The sequence below is a fragment of the Varanus komodoensis genome, unplaced genomic scaffold, assembly GCF_004798865.1.
Source record: "Varanus komodoensis strain SLA01 unplaced genomic scaffold, ASM479886v1 scaffold90, whole genome shotgun sequence".
Classification (NCBI taxonomy): Eukaryota; Metazoa; Chordata; class Lepidosauria; order Squamata; family Varanidae; genus Varanus; species Varanus komodoensis.
The window spans coordinates 620,476-644,437 of NW_025336599.1; the positions used below are offsets into that span (position 1 = coordinate 620,476).

The 23,962-nt window shown below is 45.0% G+C and overlaps 1 protein-coding gene across 2 annotated transcripts in view; it reads right to left on the reverse strand.

Annotated features, from left to right (window-relative positions):
- The window catches only part of LOC123017274 (RNA binding protein fox-1 homolog 1), a 242,826-nt gene that overhangs the window by 170,970 nt on the left and 47,894 nt on the right, over positions 1-23,962 (reverse strand). For both annotated transcript variants that reach the window (XM_044418531.1, XM_044418532.1), the window contains 3 exons: positions 17,023-17,166; positions 10,717-10,770; positions 352-444 (listed from right to left, as the gene is read on the reverse strand). In XM_044418531.1, coding sequence (XP_044274466.1) covers positions 352-444; positions 10,717-10,770; positions 17,023-17,166 — 291 coding nt within the window. The remainder of the gene's footprint in view (positions 1-351; positions 445-10,716; positions 10,771-17,022; positions 17,167-23,962) is intronic.

Below are 23,962 nucleotides of genomic sequence, written 5' to 3' on the forward strand. Positions count from 1 at the left end.
CTGCCATACTTCTGTCATACAACTTTCAGCAATAAATATAAGAATTTTAAAAATCAATAGAAATAAAAATTAAAATAATATACCCAAGAAAGCCCAGTTTATCTATATCTATATATAGATATATAGATATACACACACACATACATACATATATACATATATCTGTGCATATATTATATATATATAAATATATATACATATATAAATATATATACATATATATAGATTAAAAACAATGGGAAGGGAAAAGGGAAGCACACAAGAGACACTAATGATGCATCTGAAACAACTAATGAGAGTGAGCCAGACATTTATAAAAAAGATGAAAAGGAAAATATTTTGAACATGCACCTCGATTTTACGGCCCTCTACCACGGTGCCGTGTAATTTCTCCCTCGCCCTTTCCGCATCAGCACTATTTTCGAAAGTAACGAAACCAAATCCCTACATGCAGGTGGGAGAAGGGGGGAAAATAACATGCGTATCATTATTTCAGACAATGACCACTTCTTTGCTTATGTTCTTTGTCTCTTTCTCTCTGTCTCTCCCTCTGTCTCTCCCTCTCTCTTTCTTTTTTTCTTTCTTTCTGTCTCTCTTTAATTTAATATGTTCTTGTCCTTTCTTCATTTCTGTAACATGCAAATTAGAAAAATTATAATTGTACCAAGATATGCAATTAATAAAGCGACCAATGTCAACAACTTTTCTCTCTCATCAGTTAGATAATATCTCCTGGAAAATGTCAAAGAATGAACAACAAATACCTTTTGGGTTTTTTTCTCTAAATTTTCACTACAGAGGAAAAGAAATCTAACAAAAAAAGGAAACAAAACAAAACAAATCCAAATCAATGGAACCATGGCATCACGTTGGAAACAAATTCAAAAGGAAATGGCAAGAAAAGAAAGTGAATCACTGTTTAATGACATGCAGATTTGGCTCAACAGAATGAGAATGCTAAGTACAAACCAAAACGTGTACACAAATCTGAACATCAAATGCGAACCTCAGCTAGAACACTGGCTGGTTCTACATGCCATTGTGGAGCAAAGTAACATTTTTCTTCCACATGCAAACATAGGGTTCTTGATCATTTTGGTGATATCTACCATATTTAATTTGTTTGTCCTTAAAGGAAAACAAAAATGGGAGGAGAAAAGAATTACCAACAAAATGGAATTAGGGTTGGAACTAACCATCCTGGCTTATAAACAACTGAATGCAATTATGTGATATGAATAAATAGAGAACAGAATACAGAAATACACATTTGATCATCATTCCAATAGATCACATTCTCATCGTTCTTCGTTGTACACGCCTCTGGCTCAGGCTAACATTAACTACAGGCCTTGGCACACGTGTTCTACACCCATGCGAGTGCTGGAATTAGTTCTGGATTCATGCACCCTGCGTATCCCCACTCCCACCCGCTGCCCACGTGTCGGAGAGACTCCATGAAAACCACGAACAGCACAACCCAGTATGCTTGCTGTCCACTAGAAATGGCGCAAATGGTTTCTTCATTCTCTCCTCTTCTGTAAGGTGCACACGCATGATAAGGAGATTCCAGACCTTGCTCCCACACCTCGTTGTGTGTTGAATGCATGTGCCAAGGCTGTATATGAGTGGCCCTATGGTCATCAGAAAATCTGTATTAGAATTTGCTTAAAGTGTTACACATTGGGTGCATACAGCTCACAAGTTCCCACTCCTTCCCTTCCTTAACAGCATACAGTAAGTGGCAGGAATCTTATTCAAGCTGGTGAGCTATTCAGCTTCAGCTAATGATGAACTCTGCAATGCCCCCCCCCCCCCGCCCATGGATGTTGGAGCTCGTTAGTTGCCCATAAAGGAAAAATGACTCTCTAGACTCCAGACCTTTTGTACCTTGGGGCAACTCAATTCCATGGAATGCTACATGACTAGGGAAAAGGTCACCAGTATTGGTAGGGTGGCCAGATATCTTTCTTCAGAGAATACCCTTTGATTTGAAGGTGTCCTCTAGTTTCCAGTCCTAGTCTGGCTGCAAGTCAAAGAATCAAGAGAAGGCTGAGCAGAAGTGTAGAAGCTGCCAGCTGTCTTAGCAAGAACACAGCTCAAACTGGTCAGTCTTCTCTGTGGTGGTGAATTGTTTTGCACTTCTGCTGAAATTATAGATTTTATTTCTATGTTTGCAACTATACTTCTACATGTTCCTATGCAAATATTATGCAAATTAGCATCCTCTTATTTTCTCCATTGGGAATATACTAAGGGCTCATTTTGGGGAGGGTGGTTATGCATATCTATCTCACTATTTCATACAGGAGCAAGAACAAGAATACACAGTCTGACTGACACCTACAGTGAGTTTCTCTGTTTCTTGCAAAGGAGGCAGCACAATTGTGTGCTTATTGTTTCTTGAGGTGCAATACGTCATTTAACCCTTACATCAGAAGGGAGCTCAGTCATGCCTGTTGGGAAATGAAGAAGACTCTCTCGGAAGGAAAGACAAGAGTAGAAGCTAGGTCATCTTGGAGAACTGTTCTATCCAAGGAAGGATCCCCCATCCTCAAACAAAAGATGGCCACAGGGATTCTTTCAGATATTTTCACAGTGAAAATGCAGTCAGATGATTATGGATGTGATCCCTGAACCACTTTGGCTTCCTAAGTGCAACAAAAGCTTCACTTTTCCCCAAGAAAAAGTAGGTGGCTACTGTGCTCCTGCCCAGCTAGCCAGGGTGGAACGCTCCTGTTCCTCCCAGCAGGATATGAAGTGCGCAGCTCCTTACTGTGGGAGTCTCAACCCACCACCGATTTTGAACAGGAAATAAGCACCAGCAAACCCCCCTGAGTAAGAGGAGAATTCTCCACTATTTCTTCTATTCTCCATATCCTGCACAAATGAGATAAACTCTCAAGGCCTCTGTGCATACCAAACATACTGGCTTCCAGATTTTGAAAACTGTTTGGGAAGGCAACTTAACAGGATAGCCTTCCTCAGGGCATCTTCTCTCTCTTTTGTCATCATGGGCTATTGCCCCCATGGCTTCTCTTTCCCATCACTCAGCCATGCAGGCCAGTGCAACAGCAATGGGGAGAGGAGCAGCAAGGCCAAGGTAGGGGTGTAAAAAATGTTGCTTCTGCTCATAACACACGAATGCCTGCCTCGATCGCAACCCTGAACGTGTGCAGATTGCCAAACGTGCTTCCATTCAATCTGGGTAACTTTCACTCTGCGGTCAGCACAAATGTCCCAGTTGGAATGGATGCCTAATCAGCAGCACTTGAGTCTGCAGGGTCTTAATTCATGGGACTTAATTTGTGGGAATGTGCAGAAATTAGTGGGGGCGGGCGGGCAGGCTGTGCCTCTTTCACGTAGGATCACAGCTCATTTTGCACAAGGTCCCTGTCTGTGGAAATGAATGGCAATCGTGAGTGTGAATGCGAATCAGGCCTGCGGCCAGTGATGAGACTGTGCTCAAAGAATCTGGACAAGCTCAAATGTCACTTGCACAACCTGGTCCAAGGACCCCTCATTACAGGGCCACCGAAGAGAGTGGACCTTCGCTGCTACCAGGCCAGACCTCCCCCTGCTGCAAAGAATGAAGAGTGAATTGGGGCTGACTATAAGTAAAGTCTGACTATAAGTAAAGCCAGGCCCACCAGCCAGGGAGAGCAAGCCTCCTGAAGAAGACGTTCATGCTAGGGAAAGTCAAAGGCAGAAGAAGAAAGGAAGATCGATCGATGGATCAACTGCACAAAGGGAGTCGCAGCCTTGGCTTTAGAAGAGCTGAGCAGGGCTGTCACAGGTAGGAAAGGGTTTTGGAGAGCTTTCCCCATCAGTTCAAGATGACGTGATGACACATCACAACAACATAGCCAAGCCACATTTTGTGAATAACCAACTTTTGCAGAGCATTAAGGGCAGTGCATGGAAAGGGAAGCCAGCCCCTAGATGGGAAATACAACAGAAGATCCGGCTGCAGGAACCACTTATGAATGGTGCCTGATGAAGTGCATGGATTTCCTCAGGTGTTCAGTAACAGGGCAAAATGTATCATGAGGCAGGACTCAAGCATGGCAGAAGGGAAAAGGACCCTGAGGCTGCAGAAGTGGGGAAGGCCTGGCTTGCAGCCCCCTTACCATGAGGACTGGAAATCTGGGCTTCGCGGGAGGATGTTTCTGCAAAAGTCACGCTGTATTCTTGCCTCTGCTGTGGGGGAAACTGAGGCTCTAGTGCAAAATGTATGTGCGAAATGCTGTTTTTTTTCTGCACTACATGTCCAGAACAGACCTTGTGATCTTTACATGAGCCTATTGGAAATGCTGCTGGAGTAGGAGGAGGAAGCTGCAGCTGGGAGAGAATTCTGAGACCCAGTGTTAGAGAAAGAGGGAGAGGGAAAGGGGTGCGTCCTCCTATTTAGAATAATTCCTCCAGAGCTTCATGTTTAGGTGTTATTACTTCCTGCTAGCATTTCCTCTGCAGAGGCAAGAAGAATCAGTCCTGCGCTGAACAAATCCTCTAAAGACCAGGCAGAGCTACAAACATCCAGTGGAGGGGCAAAAGAAAGATCAGCTGGGGGGTACTGACAACTCTATGAGACGACAGGAGTGGCTTTTTTAATCACTCCCCTTTCCTGTGTTATGCAAGCAAAACAGAGCACATATTAATCACTTTTCTACCCAACAGGGTTCCTATTTTATGCAAAGACACAACTACAAGGGCTTGTGGGGGTCAGCCATCGGACACGTAGGAATCCACCTGGGAATGGTGCTGGATCAACATGAAACTCTCCGCTGGAGCATGTGGCTCTGCTTTCACGGTGCAGGGCAGCTGGCCAGCTGAGCCCCACTTGGAGAAGCTGCCTTACTTGTTTGAAGTTGAAAGGTGGGATAGAAAACACCTGTTGCCACTTGTATGAAGGTAAGTATTCCTGCCTGAGTGCCGTATGCTTTTCATGCCTTTCCCATAAGTCTCCAGTATATCTCCTATCCCATCCAGAGGGACAAAGATCACAGGAAGTCAAGGAGGGAGACTGCCAGGTGTGGCATAAGAGACATTGTGCTCCTGGGGACGAAAGGAGACAAGACCACTGGATTTATGTGGGAGTGAATGAGTTAGGCTTCTGGTCCCCACAGGTCTTATAGCCAGTGGTTTTCAGCCTTTATACAGCTGGAGACTGGCAAAAACAGGAAAAAAAATTTGGGGGGAAAACTGCTGAGGAAAAATTAAAAAACATTATATACATAATATAGTATTGTGTGTACTAGTTTTTAAATACAATACCAAAAATAATTCTCTAAAAAAAAAGAAACCAAGCAGTAAAATGCTAATAAAACAATAAAATATTGAAATCAAATGTAATCGAATACAACTAAAATTGGAGCAATATTTAATTCAAATCAGGTGAATGTGAAACCTCATGTTGCTTCTTTTCAAGAGTACCTGATATTCATGGCTGCAGTGTCATTTCTGAGAGATGAAGCACTGCATTGACATCCCTTCTGTTTTTGTTTGGTTTTTATCAATGTCAAGGCCGAAAAACTCTTTCACACCAATGTGTGGTAGAAAATATGAGTAACAATTTAACAGCTCTGTAACTTAGGGGCCGCTTGCATGGTGCACCGAGAGGGGAGCAGCGGTGGCAGCGGTGCTCCCAGAGCTGGGTACCAGGACAGCGACTCGCACTCAGCCAGCTCCTCCCGCTCGCTCAGGGCTGCTGCCACCCCAGGGGAACTGAGCCGGTCAGAGCAGGAGGGGGAGAGCTGGCACAGACCAGTTCCCCTGGCTGTCCTCAGGGGAACCTGCAGCTCAGTTCTTCCAGGATGGCAGCAGCGGCGTCGAGCAAGCGGGAAGAGCGGGCTGAAATTGGGTTGCTGCTCTTTGGAGCTGCCCCTCTGCAGCTCTTGCTCGGGGCTTTTTCAGGCACTGGCCTGTGGACCGGTGGTTGAAAACCACTGCTACCAGCCCTATTGTACATCATGTGCGTGTGTGCATTCCTGGATACAAAAAGCAGCATCTAAAGGACAATGCCATTCATTGATATGCAACGCACAGGTATGCCTGACTGAGATGTCCAGCTATAAATATAGACAGCCAGGTTTGTCTGAGACTTAAGCAGAGGGTACTGAGTGGTCCTCAGTTCCTTCCCAATCAATTGGAGGGGGGGAGGGTGGTGAGGAAGCATAGCTTAGAGGATTATTGCCCCACCAGAGATGATGCTTGGATAATGGCTGCTTCTAATTCCAGTATTACTCAGCTTCAAAGATGCCAATGTGGGGAAGGGCATGGGATTGTCCAGTGTGGCTTCCTTTGATGTCACTTAGAACATTTTTCAAAAGGTACGCAACTGGTGTGCACTGTCACACTGCTAATGTAAATAAGAATGGATCGGGGAATTCACAGAACATTGGATGGAACCACATGGAGGATGAGGTTGCTCAGAAGCCCTGTTAGTGACTGGCCCAGTGACTAGGATGGTCCTAGCTCTGCTCTATATTTCTTCCACCCCAAAGCCTCCGCTAATCCACCTGGATTCATCCTCACCTTGTTTTCTTCCATCCTTAGCAAGCTGATTCTTCTAGGATGCCTGGGCTTGAATACACCCTGGAAACAGAACGGATCTGAGACATGGAGTGGCGCGGGAGGCGAGCTACAGGCCACTGCCACCTCTGCTCAAATGCAAGAGCTGTGGGTACTCCAGCAGGCCAAATCAGGTCTTGCGGTGGATCCAGATAAAAGCACCCACAGTCCAGGTCAGGTTGGCTCAATTGTTTCAGTAACAAGGAGTATATAGGAAGCAGTTTTCTAGCAAATCCAGTCCTTAACCTGTACTAGTACAGTGGCAAACCTTGAAGGAGAGCTGCTCATAACAGGTTGCATCGCCATCACTCTAAGAATAGACTAAAATCCTGGCTGCTGGGTTGATTTATGGATCAACAAACCAGACCTAGACATTTCCATTTCCTGGACCAGGTTTCTGGTAATGGGCCTTAATTGCCCATTTCAGACCGTCAAGACAAAATAATTTGCATTACCACTGGGATAGCTCACAACAATATATTGCTTCTGGGAAAATCCATTTCCCCGTTCAGCTCCTGGTAGGATGTGAAGGATGCTGAGTGCATTACATGTATATCCTGCCTGTTATACTCAAGCAAGAAAGCCAGGATGGCTTACAAGTTTCTCCTCTCCATGTTATCCTTATAACAACAACCTGCAGGATGGGTTAAGATGAGAGTGAGTAACTGGCTCAAGGTAACTCAGTGAGCTTAATGGCCAAGTGGGACCAGGAGCCAGATCTTTCAGGTCCCCAGCCCACCACTGGGGCCATCACACCACACTGGCTCACGCAGCTAAGTGCGGAGAGAACAGGGGCGCCTGGGGGATGGGGGTGACAGATGGCATCAGCTGCTGCTACATTCGGATGCAATGGCCCTGTGACCTCTGGCTCCACTACGGCCATGTTGGCCCATCCAGATGAACACTGTCCACACTGACAGCTGGTGAATCTCTGAGATGGACTTCCCAGTAGGCCTGCCTGAAGCTCCAGAGACTGAGCCTGGCACCTTGTGCCTGCACTCTGCCATGGGGCTACTGCTCTGCCCTTGTGATACACCACTGTTCCAGCTTGTGCTCCTTGCCTCACAGCTTCGCCGGGCCTGAGGGTGTCACCCCCTCCCTAACGTGGAAGGACGAAAGCTGACACACTTCTTGCTGCAGCATAACCCTTGTCCTGCCCTGCTAGTTCCCTTTTGGGGCAGAGGGGTTCCCACTTTTTCTTTGCAGCCAACACAGACAGAATTCCTGAGGATTTGCCATGCTCAACTCTGGAACTGGCCACCAAGCAGAGCCACTCCCAGATCTGCAGTCTGCCAGGAAATGAATGGTGGAAATATCTGTCAGGATTGTGTGGCAGTACACTTGTGTGTCCACATACCAAAGTACATGTGGCGCTCCAAGTTGGGGACACTGACTCCACTAAGCAAAACAAATTCAGCATTTTTAGTTCAATCACTCTGGGAATTTCCTACAAGGTACCCAATGGGTGTCAATGCCCCCAAGATGCTTCTTCTTCCATTCCAAGGGAAAGGAAAGGAAAGGAAAGGAAAGGAAAGGAAAGGAAAGGAAAGGAAAACTGGAGGGCTATCATGCTGCAAAGCACCTTCTTTATATGGGCTCATGAGTGCTTGTGTTTGGATTTAGTTGCATTTTGCAACTCCAAAGAGTGAGGTCTTAAATTTGCCTGGTAAGCCAGTTTATTTTACTAGTTACATTCTGGGAAAAAGTAATAGAATAATAGAATAGAAGAGTTGGAAGGGGCCATGAAGGCCATCGGGTCCAACCCCCTGCTTCTTCAGGACACCAAGTCCACCAACCCACTCAGAGGGCTGTCCAGTTTTTTGTTTTTTTTTAATAGTCTCTAGTGTGGGGGAGCCCACGACCCATCATTGGCTATGATCGCATGGTATATATTTCACGATTTGTCATCCAACTCTATGAGAGTGCTAATAACACCCTCCCAGAATTCCAAATGTGCTTCCTGACTCAAAGAATTGGGACACCCTGTGAAAGTGCCACTCCAAGCTCGATTAGTGTAGCACTTTAAGCAATTCCTACCATCTTGTTTAAGTGTGGGCAACTTGTGACCTTCCTGATGTTTAGGCCTACACCTCACATGAGCCTTAGGCAGGAGAGCCAATGATCAAGCACGATTGGGAGTTGTAGGTCAAAACCTCTTGATGGCCTCCCATGAGTTACTTTTACTACTGTTTTAAAATAAAATGTTCTAATGGATGTCAACTCGCACTTTAAACTTCCTGGTTGCTACTGCCAGAAAAAAATGACATTTCTATTGTTAAAATAATAATCAGACAAGACATTCACACTGTATCCATAAACACAGTCCAACCTTTTGCAGTAACATGACATCCTTTTAACATTTTGTCCCCCAAATTAAGTTACTAGGAGAAAGGAATGATTCACAATTTTTAGGGTAAAAGGAAAGAGTTGTCTTCATCTGCTGAGTGGCATAATTTGAGGAAAAGCCATTGCATTTCTGCAATACTCACTACATTAATGGTGTGAAGGTAGGCTAGAACTATTTTAGGAGTCTGGTTTTGGGTACTGGGCATTGACACAAAACTCCGGGTGACTGATCCCTTGTGTTCTGAATTTCCCCAGGTGGGCCAGGGTTGCTTTCCGACCAGAAGATGAGGGAGCCAATAAAATGGAGAAAAGCTTGGGCCCACAGGAAGCGGGGAGGGCTTGGGGTGCCCAAATGAGAATGTGCAGCTGTGGGCCCCCAAAGCATGTCTACCTTTCCTCTCTCAAAGCTTACATGGGACCTGGCCTAATGGGTGGCAGGCATGTGCTCTTGCCCATCTACTGACACAGTGAGGGATGATGGGAAGATGGTTCAGTTCACATTTTACCCAGTTGTACAAACAGGTGAACTGGAATTCAGTTATCATTCAACAATCACAATTCTCTGACATCTGCAATGGATTTTTCCAATCAAGAATTGGTACAAAATGCATATATTATGAAAAAGTATGGGCGTAATACATCATGTTTGGAAAACTGTCTGAAAAATGTGTATATTAGTTTAAACTAAAAAAATTCTCAAAGTGCAAGACAAGGGCAAGCTAGGATTAGGAAAATGGAAGGCAGAGGAACTGCCCTGGACAGTTTCCTCCTTCCCTGAGACTCATTAGGCCTCAAGGGTAGATCTCATTTTCAGCTCCCACATAGGCCTCTGTACTCATTAGTAAGGGCTTGTGAGTGACTGCATGTCATGAGCGGAGCCGGCTGGAGCCGGGGGTCAGACTAGATGGCCCGGGAGACCCCTTCTGACTCGCTCTGTTTCTATGTTTCTAACCCAAAGCTTGATCCTGTGGACCACCAGGTGGACCATATGTCAAGGTCATGCATGAAACAGCTGTTAAAGACCCCATATTCATGCTGCACACATTTCAAGAGAGTTCCATTGGGGTTTTGCCAACCTGGTGCCCTCCACAAGTTTTGAACTACACATCCCATAAGCCATGGCCATCTGGAAACAATGGGCCTTGTAGTCAAAAACTTCTGGTGACCAGCAGGTAGGGGGAGATTGGTGTAGTGCAACCTGGATCTGCTGACTCAGAAGTAAATATTACAGAATTAGTCGGGCTTTACCTGCAGGTGTGAATTTAATATTGCAGTCCCAGCCTCTTAGCTTGTTCAGTGAATACAGAGATGCACTGAATTCAAAAGCATATCAAAAGTTTTAACTAACCAGGGAAAAATCTGCACTTTCATAATCAGGAACAATCACACTTGATCAAGTAATTACTCTGGAGGATATTAAATTATATTTCTTGTTTCCATTTCAGGAGCAGAATATATACCTATTCTAATGATCTTTTTTCCCATGCAAGCTTGAACTAATTTCACAAAATCAGTAAGGCAATTATCAGGGCTGGGAAAGAGAATCAGTAGACAACACTTGATTGTATTTAAAAGCAGAACGCAATATTCCCATTTAACTGGTGACAGCTTATCGTAGTTAAAATTATTCCCCTTTAAAGGATTCAAAATTAGGCCAATGAATTTCACGCTGTTTGGAAAATTGACAAAAAAAGTGGATAGTTAAGAAGGGTTTATTACAGTAGTGCAGTTGCTTCCTCTTATTTTTATTGAATATTTTAAACTAATTAAACATTTCCACAGGTGTATTCAAATGCTTACCTTTGAGCCTCGCTCATTAAAAATAATTTCAACATCTAAGATTTTACCAAATTGCTGCAAAGAAACAAAAAAGTCACATGAGCATTTAAAAAAATCATTAGGATCATTTAAACTTGTACCACATGAAGATTTCCCAGCTTAAGAGGATTCTGCACCAAGAGAAAATTCCTGCATTCACAATGCATCTAATTCAAAAATACCATTATCTGATCTGGAGCCCTTAATGGGCTAGTGTGCATTCCAGGTATTATTTGTATATTAATACTTTTTATATACCTCTTAAAAAACTCCTAGAGGGGTTGCATAGAAGAATACTTAAAAAATAACACCCTGGCAAAGTACCTATCTAACATAGTAATAAAAAGTTGGTATTATAAAAGGTTCAGCTATAAGAAACTTGTCTAAAACCTGGAATTCACATTCTTTTTCTCTTTTATTATTATTGTTATTATTGTTGTTATTAATAAAATAACAATTATTTAATATAAATTAACTAAATTAAACAATTATTTCCTATAAATAATTCGTATTCCCAGTCTTGAAATTTCAGGTGGCTCACAACATCAAAAACTTGTATACTTACACCATTTATGGAAATATACAAATGCTAAAAATACAATTAAATCAGTAAAGTATTATGGCCTGTTACCATTAATGTTATTTGTTTGTTCCAATTATTGGTTATTTTCTTTGTTCTTGTTTAATATGTTATTTTGTTACCTTGATAATATTGCAATGGATATTTTCTCTGTGTTGAATTGTAATGACCTGGAGTTATGAACAATAAAACTGGCTTGGGCTGGAGAAAAAAACCCACTAAAATAACAAGCAATACATTGCAGTAGCATTATAATCAGGTCAGGTCAGACAAGTGTGTTTATGACGCTCCTTACTGCAAAATGTTTTCAAGCCACTTCAGATAAAGCTGCCTCTGCGCTGTATGTGTTATACCAGAATAAATGCAAGAGTAAAGTTAAGCAGGTAGAGTAGTGTATGTGAGGGGAGGCAGGATGTGCTGCAACAGAGCCAAGCTCAGGGAGCCCAGGTTCCATTTCGAGGCCAGGAAGCACTTCCTGACAGTCAGGACCCCAAGGGTATGGAATGGGCTTCCACAGGAGGTGGTTGAAGCCCCCATCAGTGAGAGTGTTCAAGGATGGGCTGGACATGCACATGGTGGGCATGTCGTGAGTGGAGCTGGCTGGTGCCGGAGGTCAGACTAGATGGCCCGGGAGACCCCTTCTGACTCGCTCTGTTTCTGTGTTTCTAGTGTAGTGTTCTTGGTGTCCAAGAACCAGGATAGTTTCTTGAACCCATGTCAAGGCACCAGCCTTCCCTGTCAGTCTGTAGAAAAGTACTGCTTTTGCTGTGAGGACAAGATTCTTTGCGTGGCTGAGGCAGCTTTGCCCAGTGCTCCTATCTCCACAAATGACTGTTAGCATCTGCATACACAGGGACATATTCTGCAATAAGCAAGAGGAACTTTGCCAAATTTGTGGCAAAAGGTATTGTTGAACTGGGGACAGGAGTTAATGTGTCACTCAAGGGCAACTGTACTGAGCCAGAGAGCATCTCCTGGCTTAGCTGGGTTATCAGTGCAATCACGGAGTATGCACATGCAAGTGTTTGTGTTGGGTTGTTTACATTCTACATTTATATTGCACCAATGCATTCTGAATTTGTCTTTGTCTAGGGATGTGTGAGGAATCTGTCTGGTGCAGAAAATCCATCAGATTCCCCCGTTTTGGCTTTCCAGAGTCTGATCTGCATTGCAGCAGCCCAAAGTCTGAGTTCCTGGCACGGGCTGGCAGCAGCAAATGGGGAAGAAGGCTGGCCACTGGGAACGGCAGCCAAAGCACCTGCTTGCTGTCCAATTTCTGCATGTACCACCACCGCCAGCAGCAATGAGTGGAGAAGGCATTTGGCTGCCTGGAATGGCAGCTGGTGAAGGTTGCCAGTTGTACAACAGGAGCCCATGAGCATTCCCAGACTCCCTCTAGGCCCGGCTCACTTTTCAAGACTGGGCCAAACACGAGGGGATTCTAGATGCCAAGAGGGTTCATCCTAACCCCCTTTTTAAGGCAACTGGTTCCATTTCTTCCTAAGCATGCTTGAATCTAAAATGATGTGCCATGGCTGGAACTGGTCTTTGGAGTTAAAGCAGCACTCATGCATGCCTAACATGCGTGGGGGTGCATTTTTCCTACCAGTCAGTGGGGTGACGCACGATACGGGCTTCTTCATAAATGGGTTGCAATCTCCATGATCCAAAGGAATTCTGGATCTGGATGACAGCAGGAGGCAGCTCTTTAGGTAGACCTGTACAGAGTGTGGCTGGTGCGGAATGGTCGCCTCCTGGCATTTAGGTGCCATCCTTCATTCATTCTCTGGCTGTTTTCCAGCGATTCCTCCCACAAACAGCGGAAAGTTGTGTGGCGTTTTCACAGCAGAGGCCACAATTCCAGTTGGTGAGAAAAGCTCTGTGGCCATTCATGGATCAAAGAGGCACTGTCACAGTCCTCTTGCATTAGCCCCAGTGGGACGGAGGGAAGCTACATGAGAACACTCAATGCTTCCACTCATTTCAATTAATGGGAATTGCACAGGTAGGACATTCACCTCAAGAATGAGAGCTTATCTCAGGAATGCATGAAGTAAGCATATGAATTTAAAACTCTTTTGGTCTTCCCTGAATCCCCAACTTTTGCAATATTTTTGCTCAGAAAGAAGTGTTTATGGGGCATTTTAAAAAAGGAACACCCTCCTTTAAAAGGTTTTGTTTTTCTTTTAATATTTACCCACAGTTGGCCAAAAGAATTTGGACGTTTGCAAGTATGTTCTTGCTTGGCAAGGCAGTGATGAAATTAACCCTTCTTTAGTGAGATTTAGAACCTGGCTTATCATGTTTATCTGTTTTCCTTCAAGCAATGCATCATACTTCAGGTGCAGAATCAGGTATCTTCACTGACTCTAAATTAAGCAAATCAGATCTGCTCAAGTTGGGTACTATTTAATATAAGTCAGAAGGAGGTTCATTGGTTTGTTTGGTTCATGTCTTCCCTTACTTTGCCGTGCCCTGCCTTGGTTTGCTTTATTCCCTGGTTTTCTTTTTTCATGGGACATCTTTACAGTATGGTATTTTCCAAAACATCACTCACACTGTCATGTTTGATTATTTCATGTGTCATTAACAAGGCAGCATGTAACACTGGCAAACCAACATCAGAAACACAAACAATACACCGAAAAGAAAAGCTAAAAGTGGATCGGACAAGAATACAGTAACCCAAAATGTTTCAGGCACATAGAATCATAGAATAGTAGAGTTGGAAGGGGCCATGTCATTAGTAGATTAATTGCTGAAGGATGTGTGAACTGATTTATTGCACATTTAGTTAGAAAGACTTCCCAGTATTCACAATGAAGCTTAATTCACTATAAATGTGATTGTGACTTAGCTGTCCAACCAGCAAGGAGCAACCTAAACCAATGGGTACATAAGCCATTTTAAGAATTGTGCTTGTGAGTTACACTCCAATGTACTGCTGTCAATGGGAATGGAGAAAATAAAATATTTAACTGTGTTTCTTCTTTGAATGAAGAGTACTACTTTAGCTTAATTAAGCTGTTTCCTTCAATAATGAAAAAGGCACCTATTAATAATATAATACACACTATATTTTAATTTTAATGGAAATCCCGTGAATTTTAAACCAACCACCTCTGGTCGCAAAAGTAAGATTGTATTTTTAGGATTTATTTTCAACCTCCATTTCATCTGTGATGTGGGAGGCAGAAGAAATGTCCTGCTCAAATCCTGCCAAGAGTGACGTGGGGAGTTTTTACTGAGGGGTATGAGCAACTATTTGTCCTGCCACCTCATTAAAAAAAGGACAAGGTTGCCAGAGGTGTGGTCCCCCTTTAGGGTCCACCCTGCCCTTTTATGTACAATTCCATAAAGGTATCTCTGATACCTCTCCATAGATCAGTGGGATGACATGACTTCCTGACATCTTCTCATGGGCTTCCAGGAAGTGTGCCTGGAGAGGTAACCATGCAGTGCCAGAAGTGGCCCAAGACTGAAGGTGAATTTTCAGCCACCCACTGCCTTCCGGTGCTGCGTTGGCAGGCTCTAGGTCACCTCAAGAGAGGCTCCATCTAGGCAACCATCTCGTAGAGATACAAAGCAAGTTCAAGGAACTTACAGCAGTGCCAAGCTGCAAACAGAAGAACATGTCACTTGGCTAACTTTTTTGTTTTTAGGCAAAGACAAGTTAGGCATTTGGGCGAGGAAGTTTTCACTCCCTAAAAAAGGAAAAAAAAAACACCTCTTCCCCCACCTGCCACTTTGCATCAGGTGTGTGTGTGTGGGGGGGGGGGTTGCAAAGGGCAGGGGAATATGTCCTAATACCAGCCTGGTTTGAAGAGCCATGTGGTTATGTCATGAACCAAGCCAGTGGCCAAAACATCCTTGTTTTCCTGAAAGAGTCATTGGCAGCCAATGCTTCGGTGCCGCAGGACTTGGACCAGGAGAAGGGGCATGGTGCTGAACATACAGAAAATAGTTCTAAAGGTGATTTGGACTTCAGTGCTCGGCCTTCCAGACTGTTAGTCATGTTAGCATGGGCCTCTGGGGCTGGCAGTCCAAAGCATCTACAGGTCCAGCTCTGCCTTCTACAGCCTGTCATTCACATGAAGGAACCACAGTTCCTCTGAGTCCAGAGTCTATTGGTCAGAATTGTCATAGTCCTAAGAAGGCCAACACCAATGTGACGGCCTGTCATGCATTTCCAGTGTTTGCAGTGCTCACTTGATAAGGGCAACTCAGCAGTGAGGGAGGTCACCACACCTGCCCACACCTCTGCCTGTTGCTCCCTCTGCTTCAGGTGCTTGCTGGCTCACCATCTGTGAAGGCCTGCCTCAGCAGGTCTCCTCCCCGGATGCCAGAGAAGGAGCAGTTCCAGTGCTGCCTCCTCCCTGTTCCAATGGACAAGGCCCTTGGACTGGAGAGCAGAAGGAAGCATGCTCTGGCTTCTGCCACCAGCGGATGAATGAGGAGACTCAGGAGCCCAGGCCCGTTGCTTCTTTTGGATAACATCAGGCCAAAGAAGTCCTTCTATGAGTCAGAGTAGGAGCAGGTACCCCTGCCAAAAGCAACTGGCTGCTCCAGCTGTGCTGCCTGTGGCCGCGACAGCCAAAGCAAGGGAAGCAAAGGTTCTGGCCCCAACTGCCCATCAAGGGACTTCCTGGCTATTCAAGCAAGAAGACCGGCAAAGGCACAAGGGAAAACCAGCTCAGCCCAAAGGGAATTTAGATTCCCATTTACAACTCACCACCTCCTTCAGGCCCTTCTCTTCCTTTGCTCTCGCCTTCCCCTCGCCTTCCGCTTTTAAGCCTGGAGATTCTCCCTTCTGCTCTCTTCTACTGATGTGAGTCACTTGAGGAGTCAGTAAAGGGCAGATAAAATGTCGCAATAAACAAGCAAGCAAACGACTTGCGTGTACCATGTCCACTACTTCTGGTCCCAAAACATAACCATTTGGAGATTGCTCCTGCTTCGTTCCTTCATGATACCACCTGGCCAGAGGGCAAGCTCCGAGAGGCCCAGACTACGGCCGGTTTATGGGGATCGTGCAGTTCTCTCCTGCGTGCAACAGGATTGGTCTTTGCAACGTAGACCCCTGAGATCCTGTAACAATACCCAGGGGAGCTGTTGACATATAGCACCATGCTATTCCTGTCTGCTGAGAGGAAAGCCCCACCAATATCCATGGGGTTTACTCTCAGGTAAGGGCAGAATTTCCTCAGGCTGTGTGATGGCGGGCTTAGGCAGCCAAAAGAACCGCAAACACCTGTAGCAGGCTAAAAAGTAATGAATGCATTTCATTGGCTAGAAACCACTTCCTGTGCCTGAACAGGTGGATGGGAGTCCATGAAAGCTTCGGCATAATACCTGTTTTAGTATTCAAAGCGCTACAGAATGCGTTGCTGTTTTTTCACTCTGAGATGTTGAAATTTGTCATTCCCTGAAACAAATCTAAAAAGAGATTTTAACTTGCCTCAGACTTTCAGCTAAGAAACACCTGCTTGGGTTAAGTTCTATCTCGCAGCCCCCGTGCCCCATGGAGACATTACAAAAATGGCACAAAAGCCACTGGGGAGAGGCAGTGTGAAAATGCACCTCTGGCTTGACACCAGTCCATGGAACTGGCGGCGAGGCTAAAAAAGCAAGGTTAGAATCTGAAAAGGAGGCTCTCATGGAACAGCAAATATGCTAACAATAATTGTCATAAGAACATCAAAGCTTACCCCAAACATTTGTCTAAGATCTGGATCTCGGAATCTGAAAGGTATATTTGAGACATGCAGCCGTTTCGGCTGTGACTTGTTTTCTGTGTTTTCGGAAGATTGTGTCTGTTGCTGGCCGTCCGTCTGGGCTGCATCGTCCGTCTGCTAACAGAATGCGGGGGGGGGGGGGCAGGACAGAAATTAATCAGATCACCAGCATCAAGCGTGCAAACAAGTCTTCTCCCTCAGGAAACAAAAGAGTCATTCAGAGCTTGAGCAGCATGAATGTTTGAAGAAAAATGGAAAAACAGGTGAGGTAAACAAACAATCAAACAGTGGAGTTGAGGATATGAGAAGCAGCACCCCCTTCCACACCTTCCTTCCTGTTGTGTGCAGTAGAAGACACCCAGCAGGTTTTGAGCCTGAAACTTTCTTTTGGAGCCTCAAATCTTTGGGAGGAGTTCTGAATCCTTCTGTTGACGGGCACTTGCTGGAATCAAGGTTTACCCAATTATTTTATTTCTAGGGCTCTGCGGATGGCTGTTGTACTTGATCCCCTTAGACAAGCTGGCTTTTTGCTCACATATCCTTCACTTCCTGCTCCCTCCATGCCCCCTGGAATCTTTCTGCTAAGGTTTTTTCTTTTTCTCCCTGAAATCAAATGCCTCCATCTCCCCATTTTTGCCAAGAGGGGTAACCTTAGGAAACAGCGCCCTCTGCAAACCTCCCCCGCCCTCCGCACACAGACTTCTGATCCTGTGTAACTGAGCACATGCAAACTTGTCCTCGGTGAGTCTGGGGGGTATGTGTCCTGCGAGCCTGAGCCCTGGATCTCCTCAGTACCCAGCAGTGCCCCTGCTGCCCACCGAAGGAGATGGAGCCAGCCTGCCTTGCCTGCCGCGTCAACGATGACCTAGGAAATGACCCTTCACTCTGCCTGTGGCAACTGAGGTGGCCACTTCCACATTGCCAAGCAGAAATTAATTTGCACGTGCTCATTTATCTAAACGGATGGACATCTAGAAATAGTAACTACATTGCAAATGCAAATACGATGCATCTTGCCTTGGCGACCTGTGTCTCAGTCGCTACCCAGCTGCTTAACTTGGTCGGAAATTCGAACTTCAACCCTCTCAAGGTTCTCTAACTTTGGACTGAGCTTGGACTGTGCAGCCTTTCCATAATGCTTTCAAATAAATGGTCAGTACCTGGCAGCTCTGTAAAGTGGGGCACCAGCTGCCCGAGGGACACTGGATTCTCTATCTGCACAGTCTGGGAACCCCACTTTTTTGCAGGAAAGTGAAGGATTCACTGCTTTTCATGTCTGCCTGGGTTAAGATCTGATTGGCTTATTTGCGCTGTGAGAGCCAGGGCACTTCAGAGTGCAGGACTGGAGACTAGGGAGACCCGGACTGTAGTCCCCACTCAGCCGTTGAGCTCGCTGGGTGACTTCGGGGCAGCCACAGTCTCTCAGCCTAACCTTCATCACAGGGTTGTTGTTATGGAGCTAAGATGGTGAGCAGGAGAATGATGTAAGTCTCCTTGAGTTGTTTGAAAAATCAAAAAGGTGGGCTATAAATCAGATGAATAATACATTCATGCATAATGCCTTGAATGATCCAAAGGCACTGTCTACTTGACATATTCCCAACCCCTCAGAACAAAATCCTCAAAGCGTTCAGGGGCTACTATGGGTATGGGGTGGGTGGGAAAGCCCTCATTCCACAGTGGAAGTCTAACAACAGCAGTTAGGATCCAGCTAAATTTATTTTGAATTGTTTTATGGACTTTTCATAAGTTTTAATGTGTGTTGCACCATATTTGGGTATCATGTTAGTAAAGCATCATTATCTAAGAACACAGAGATACCATGGATCACTGGACTCCAGTGTGCAAGCACACATCTACAAGAAATAACGATTGAATTGTGGTGACTGGGTATCAAAGAGAACATTAAAAAGAAGCAGTGTTCTGGACCAGAGAGTGGCCAAAAGGATGCCCATGGGATGCTCACAAACAGGACCCAGACAGAGCACCACCAATTGGTTCCCCAGCAACTGGTCCTGGAGGTAGCGTGTAGCCTGCATGGTTGATATTCACTGGTAGCCTTCTCTTCCATGAATTTGCCTAACTCCATTGCAGAATCACCTACCTTGACGGCTATCCCAACAACTCAAGGAATAGAATTCCACCATTTTAACTAACTGTTTGGTGAAGTGGGTGTTTTCAACAGTTCTGAATCTTCCACCTTTCCATTTTATTGACTTACATTATTATTATTGTTGTTGTTGTTGCTGCTGTTGTTGTATTTCCTTTCTATATTGCCCCACAGCTGAAGTGGTCTACAACTGGGTGGTTTTCAACAATTCACAACAACAGGCAATTAAAATGCAGTAGAATCTCATAAAATCAGGAAAACAGATGTAAAAGTTTAAAACAGACAATAGCAAAGAAGGACTATGCAGAACACATGTGATGGATATTCCTCCTCAAGCCAGTGGGTGGCCAAGTAAGTTTTTAAAGGCCTCAGAGAAGAGGGTCATCTTAACCTGGCACCAGAAAGATGACATCCGGCCCCAGCTCAGCTACAGTGAGGAGAATGTTCCTTAGACGGGGGCCAGCACAAAGAAGGCCATCCGCCTAGCTGCCACCTCCATGCTTTCCTCAGAGCCAGAACTGGCAGGAAGGCCCCGGGGGCTGGGAGCAGTGTTTGGACGGTGGCTGGGAGAGGCACTCCGACAGGCATTGCTGACTTCAGCCATGTAGGATGTATGGGTTATAACCAGCACTTGAATGGGGACCAGAAGCATACAGTGGATTGAATTGATTTGTACCCCACATTTCTACCAAGGAAACAGTACTCAAGGTAGCTAAGAGAGATAGGGAAATGCATGAACAAATTATTAAAGCTGTAACAAATAATACAATAATAAAAGTACAGTTAGAAATACAACAGTTGCAGAATAAAAATGGCATCCAGCTGGACAGGCCGGCTTAGATGTCAAAGGCCTCTTGAATACAAATATATCTGCCAGCCGGCAGGTGGGCAGCAGGAGGGAGGTGGCCGAGCCCTCCCCAGTATCGCAGTCCAAGCCTGGGAGCAGCTGAGAGGAAGGCCTTGTCATGGACTGCCACCACACACGTCATACGGGAGACGGTGGTCTTCCCTGTGAACTGGTCCCAAGGCAAGCCTGATTTTTATCACGGTTAAGTGTGCTGGACGGGGAATCTGGAGATTCAAGTTCTAGCTCCTACCTCACCATGAAGCTCACTGGGCTGGGTGATTTTGGGCCAGTAATGGGCTCCTTGCTCATCTATTTATTTATTTACAATATTTCTACCCTGTCCTTCTCAAATGTGCCAGGACAGCTTACAACATAATAATCAATAAATAAATATAGCAAAATAAAATTACATAATGAACATTAAGAAGCTGTGACTGAGAATAATTAGATTAAAATTAGCTAAAATATTTAAATATTAAAATTTTGAGCAAATAAAATGTTGTTGCTGTTGTGAGGACAAGCTGGGGGGAAGGAGAATTGTGCACGTGTCCTTGGCTTCCTCACTCAAGCAAGAGAGGTGGGGCGGCCGTGTGATGCCGTCAGAACGCTAGCCAACACTTGGAATTGTGCTGGGAAACAGACCAGTAGCCAGTGAAGGGGCTGCAGGGGGGGGGGGGTCACACGCTCCCTGTGACTTGGTCATGTCTGGCTGCAGCATTTCCGACTAAATGACGTTTGTGGACAGTTTTCAAAGTCATCTCCCCATCAAACATGTTACATTTGTGCACATGGGATGCACCTGGTCATGTATGTGACCAGGTTCTAGCTTTATGAGAGGAGAAAAGAATAAGTCAAATTCACTTTCTGCACCCTGTACCTACTTTGGAAGACCTCGAGCCTGCTTTCCCTTACTCATCTTTAAGGAAAACGAAGAAGTTCTAACTTCTTAGCCTTTCTCAGGAGAAAGACAGATTGGACGGCTGGGACATCCCCAATACCTGTGTCATGGATGCACAGGAAAACGTATTTCCCCAGGTTTAGTGTCCTTGATTTCAATAATTCCAATATTTCTGAAACACTCCAGAAGAGGAAATTTCTGTCGATGCAAGTCAGAGAATGTTCACTTTTCAGGAACTCAACAGATTTTGAAAAACAGAGTTAAGTCCAAGCACAAAGACTTTGTCTCCAATATATACATATAACACACAGCAACACCATTATGGAAGTGGGCAGGAGACAACAGGATGTCATCCAGTGTGGATAAGTGCAAGGTCTTGCACTTGGGGCATAGGAATGGGTGACATAAGTACAGGTTAGGTGACAGTGGCTGGAGAGCAGCACTTGTGCAAGGGACCTCGGGGTGCTGGTTGACTGCAGGCTAAACATGAGTCAGCAGAGTGATGCGGTGGTCAAGAGGGTGAACGCCACCCTTGGTTGCATAGCCAGAAGTGTGGCTTCTAGGTTGAGAGAGGTATTTCTACCACTCTATAAAACTCTTGTGCACTCGCAGTGTTCAGTTCTGGGCTCCACATTACAGGAAGGATATAGCCAGGTTGGAATAGGTGCAGTGAAGGGCCAGAAAGATGGTGGCCGGTTTGCAGGGGAAGCCCTATGAGGAGAGGCTGAGGGACCTGGGTCTTTTCAGCCTTGAGAAGAGGAAACTCAGAGGGGATCTGTTGGTGACATATAGGTACGTGAGGGGGTGCCACGGGCAAGTGGGCAGAGACCTGTTTTCCCCTCCAGTGGAGGGCAGGATGCGTTCCAACAGAGTGAAGCTCAAGGATCCAACGTTCAATCTGGATGTCAGGAAGTACTTCCTGAAGGTTAGGACCCCAAGGGTATGGAATGGGCTTCCATAGGAGATGGTTGAAGCCCCATCGGTGAGTGTGTTCAAGGATAGGCTGGACATGCACATGGTAAGCATGTCATGAGCTGAGCCGGCTGGGGTGGGGGGTCAGACTAGATGGCCCAGGAGTCCCTTTCTGACTCGCTCTGTTTCTATGTTTCTATATCCCTGCCAGAGCTGAGTCTTTGCAAAGCACTCTTTGTCACTGCATTATGACCATTTGGAATGGCCTGGCCCTGCATGTAAGGCTTTCTGCCGCTTGCAAATGGATTGTATTTAAGCGAAATGTGTCTCTCTGTGAGCTGCATGTTTCAACTCCTCTACGCAAGCATTTTATTAAATTAGGAAGAAGTGTGAAAAGCACCATAGGCTGAGTTGGACAGAGTCACATTATCCATATGCACTTATATTACTTACAGCTTCTGCCCTCATAATAGGATTTGGAGATATTCTATTCCAACAACATGAAAGCAATTAATTTCATTATGTCATCGGAAAATTAAAATTAATGATCTTTTGTAAAACAGAATGTTTAAAATGCTCTGGGCTGTTTTTCTTTTCTTTTACATTTTCCACCTCAATATGGAATACCTAATTAATCATGCTGTAGATGAGTGTATACAAGTTTGTCATAAGAATAGTTTTGAACATTCCTGAACTTAATTTCCTGGCAAAAACAACAGGCACCAGGTCGTACAGGGAAGGGTAATGGGGTAAAACCATGAACTGCAAAGTATAAACAGATTTTGCTTCACAGTAATTGCTCTTCCAAAGCGTGTTGAACACTTTGCTTGCTGCTTTAGGTATCTGTTGGAAAAATATTGCTGCCAACAACCCAAACCTTGATCAAAATAGAACCAGCCTTTCATGCCCAGAAATGATGCCAAGTTGACAGTGCCCTGTCACTGGGTACGGGGCCTTTCCTCACTCCGCCATCCCATCCCCCATCCAGCTGAGCAGTGTTTAAGAGAGATCTCCCAAGGATTCTGAGTACCCCCGATATGAAACAAATGCCTCCATTAAAATCCCATTATGGCAATATGTGTTGGGCATGGAACTAATGATGTGCATAAACCTCTGAGGATTTTCACTCATGTTCTTGAAACTTGTTTGACTTTCTTCAACATTCTGTAGATGTTTTATCCAAGGAGGGAGTTCCAAATTCACTTTAATTTCCCCTTGGGCAAAATGTCAATGGCAGCTCCAACCACAAGCTTTTCCAAGGACAGACAAAACCTTACCAGCTCCTGACCTGAGATTTTAACTGAGCTGAATCAACTCCAAGTAAACATGCCTATGCTTAGACAGGAAGGCAATGTTGCTTCTTCAAAACATTCAAAGACCAGAGTTGAAGCAACAGCAGCAGGTATACTAGAAGCGTGTGCATGTTTGTGTGTGTGTGTGCAAATGCACACATGTGCAAGCACTACAATAGTGTGTGAGAGAGCTGGTTTTATGTGTGCACACTATTTCCTTGCACTCTTCCAAAGTCCAGCAGGGTAGTTGTATTAGTTTGCCTCTGATGGACTGAACAGTGCTCATGTCATAGTCAATTTGTTAATCTTTAAGGTGCTACTAGACACCACTGTTTAAACATAAAAGGAAGGAAGAATGAGGAGGGTAGAGGAAAACATGTTAATTTGGTCACCATTACAGAACAGTTATAAATGTCAGTGTAAAATGGCCGCTGATGGAGGCACAGGGAGTCAGCCCTCATCAGGCTGATGAAGGAACTCTTCTGCCTCTTTTCTCCCTCTTATGCAGCCAGTTGGAAGTAGGGCTGGAAAACACTGAGAACAGAGCAGCTCCAGGCATTAGTAAATGTGATGTTTGATTTCTCCCTGAAGCTTGGGCTGCCTTGTTTTCATTCCCCAAAGTGAGGAGTCGCTGCTGCTCATTCATCCAACAATGTCTCCACTCCATTTCTGCCTTCAGTCATAGCATCCCAGAACAGCAGATTTGGAAGGGTCTTATAAGGCCATTGAGTCCAACCTATGCTTTGTGCAGGACTCCAGTCAAACCAGCCCTGTCCAGCTACCTCTTGAATGCCTCCAGTGTGGGAGAGCCCCCACCTCCATAGGTCATTGGTTCCACTGTTGCAGTGCTCCAA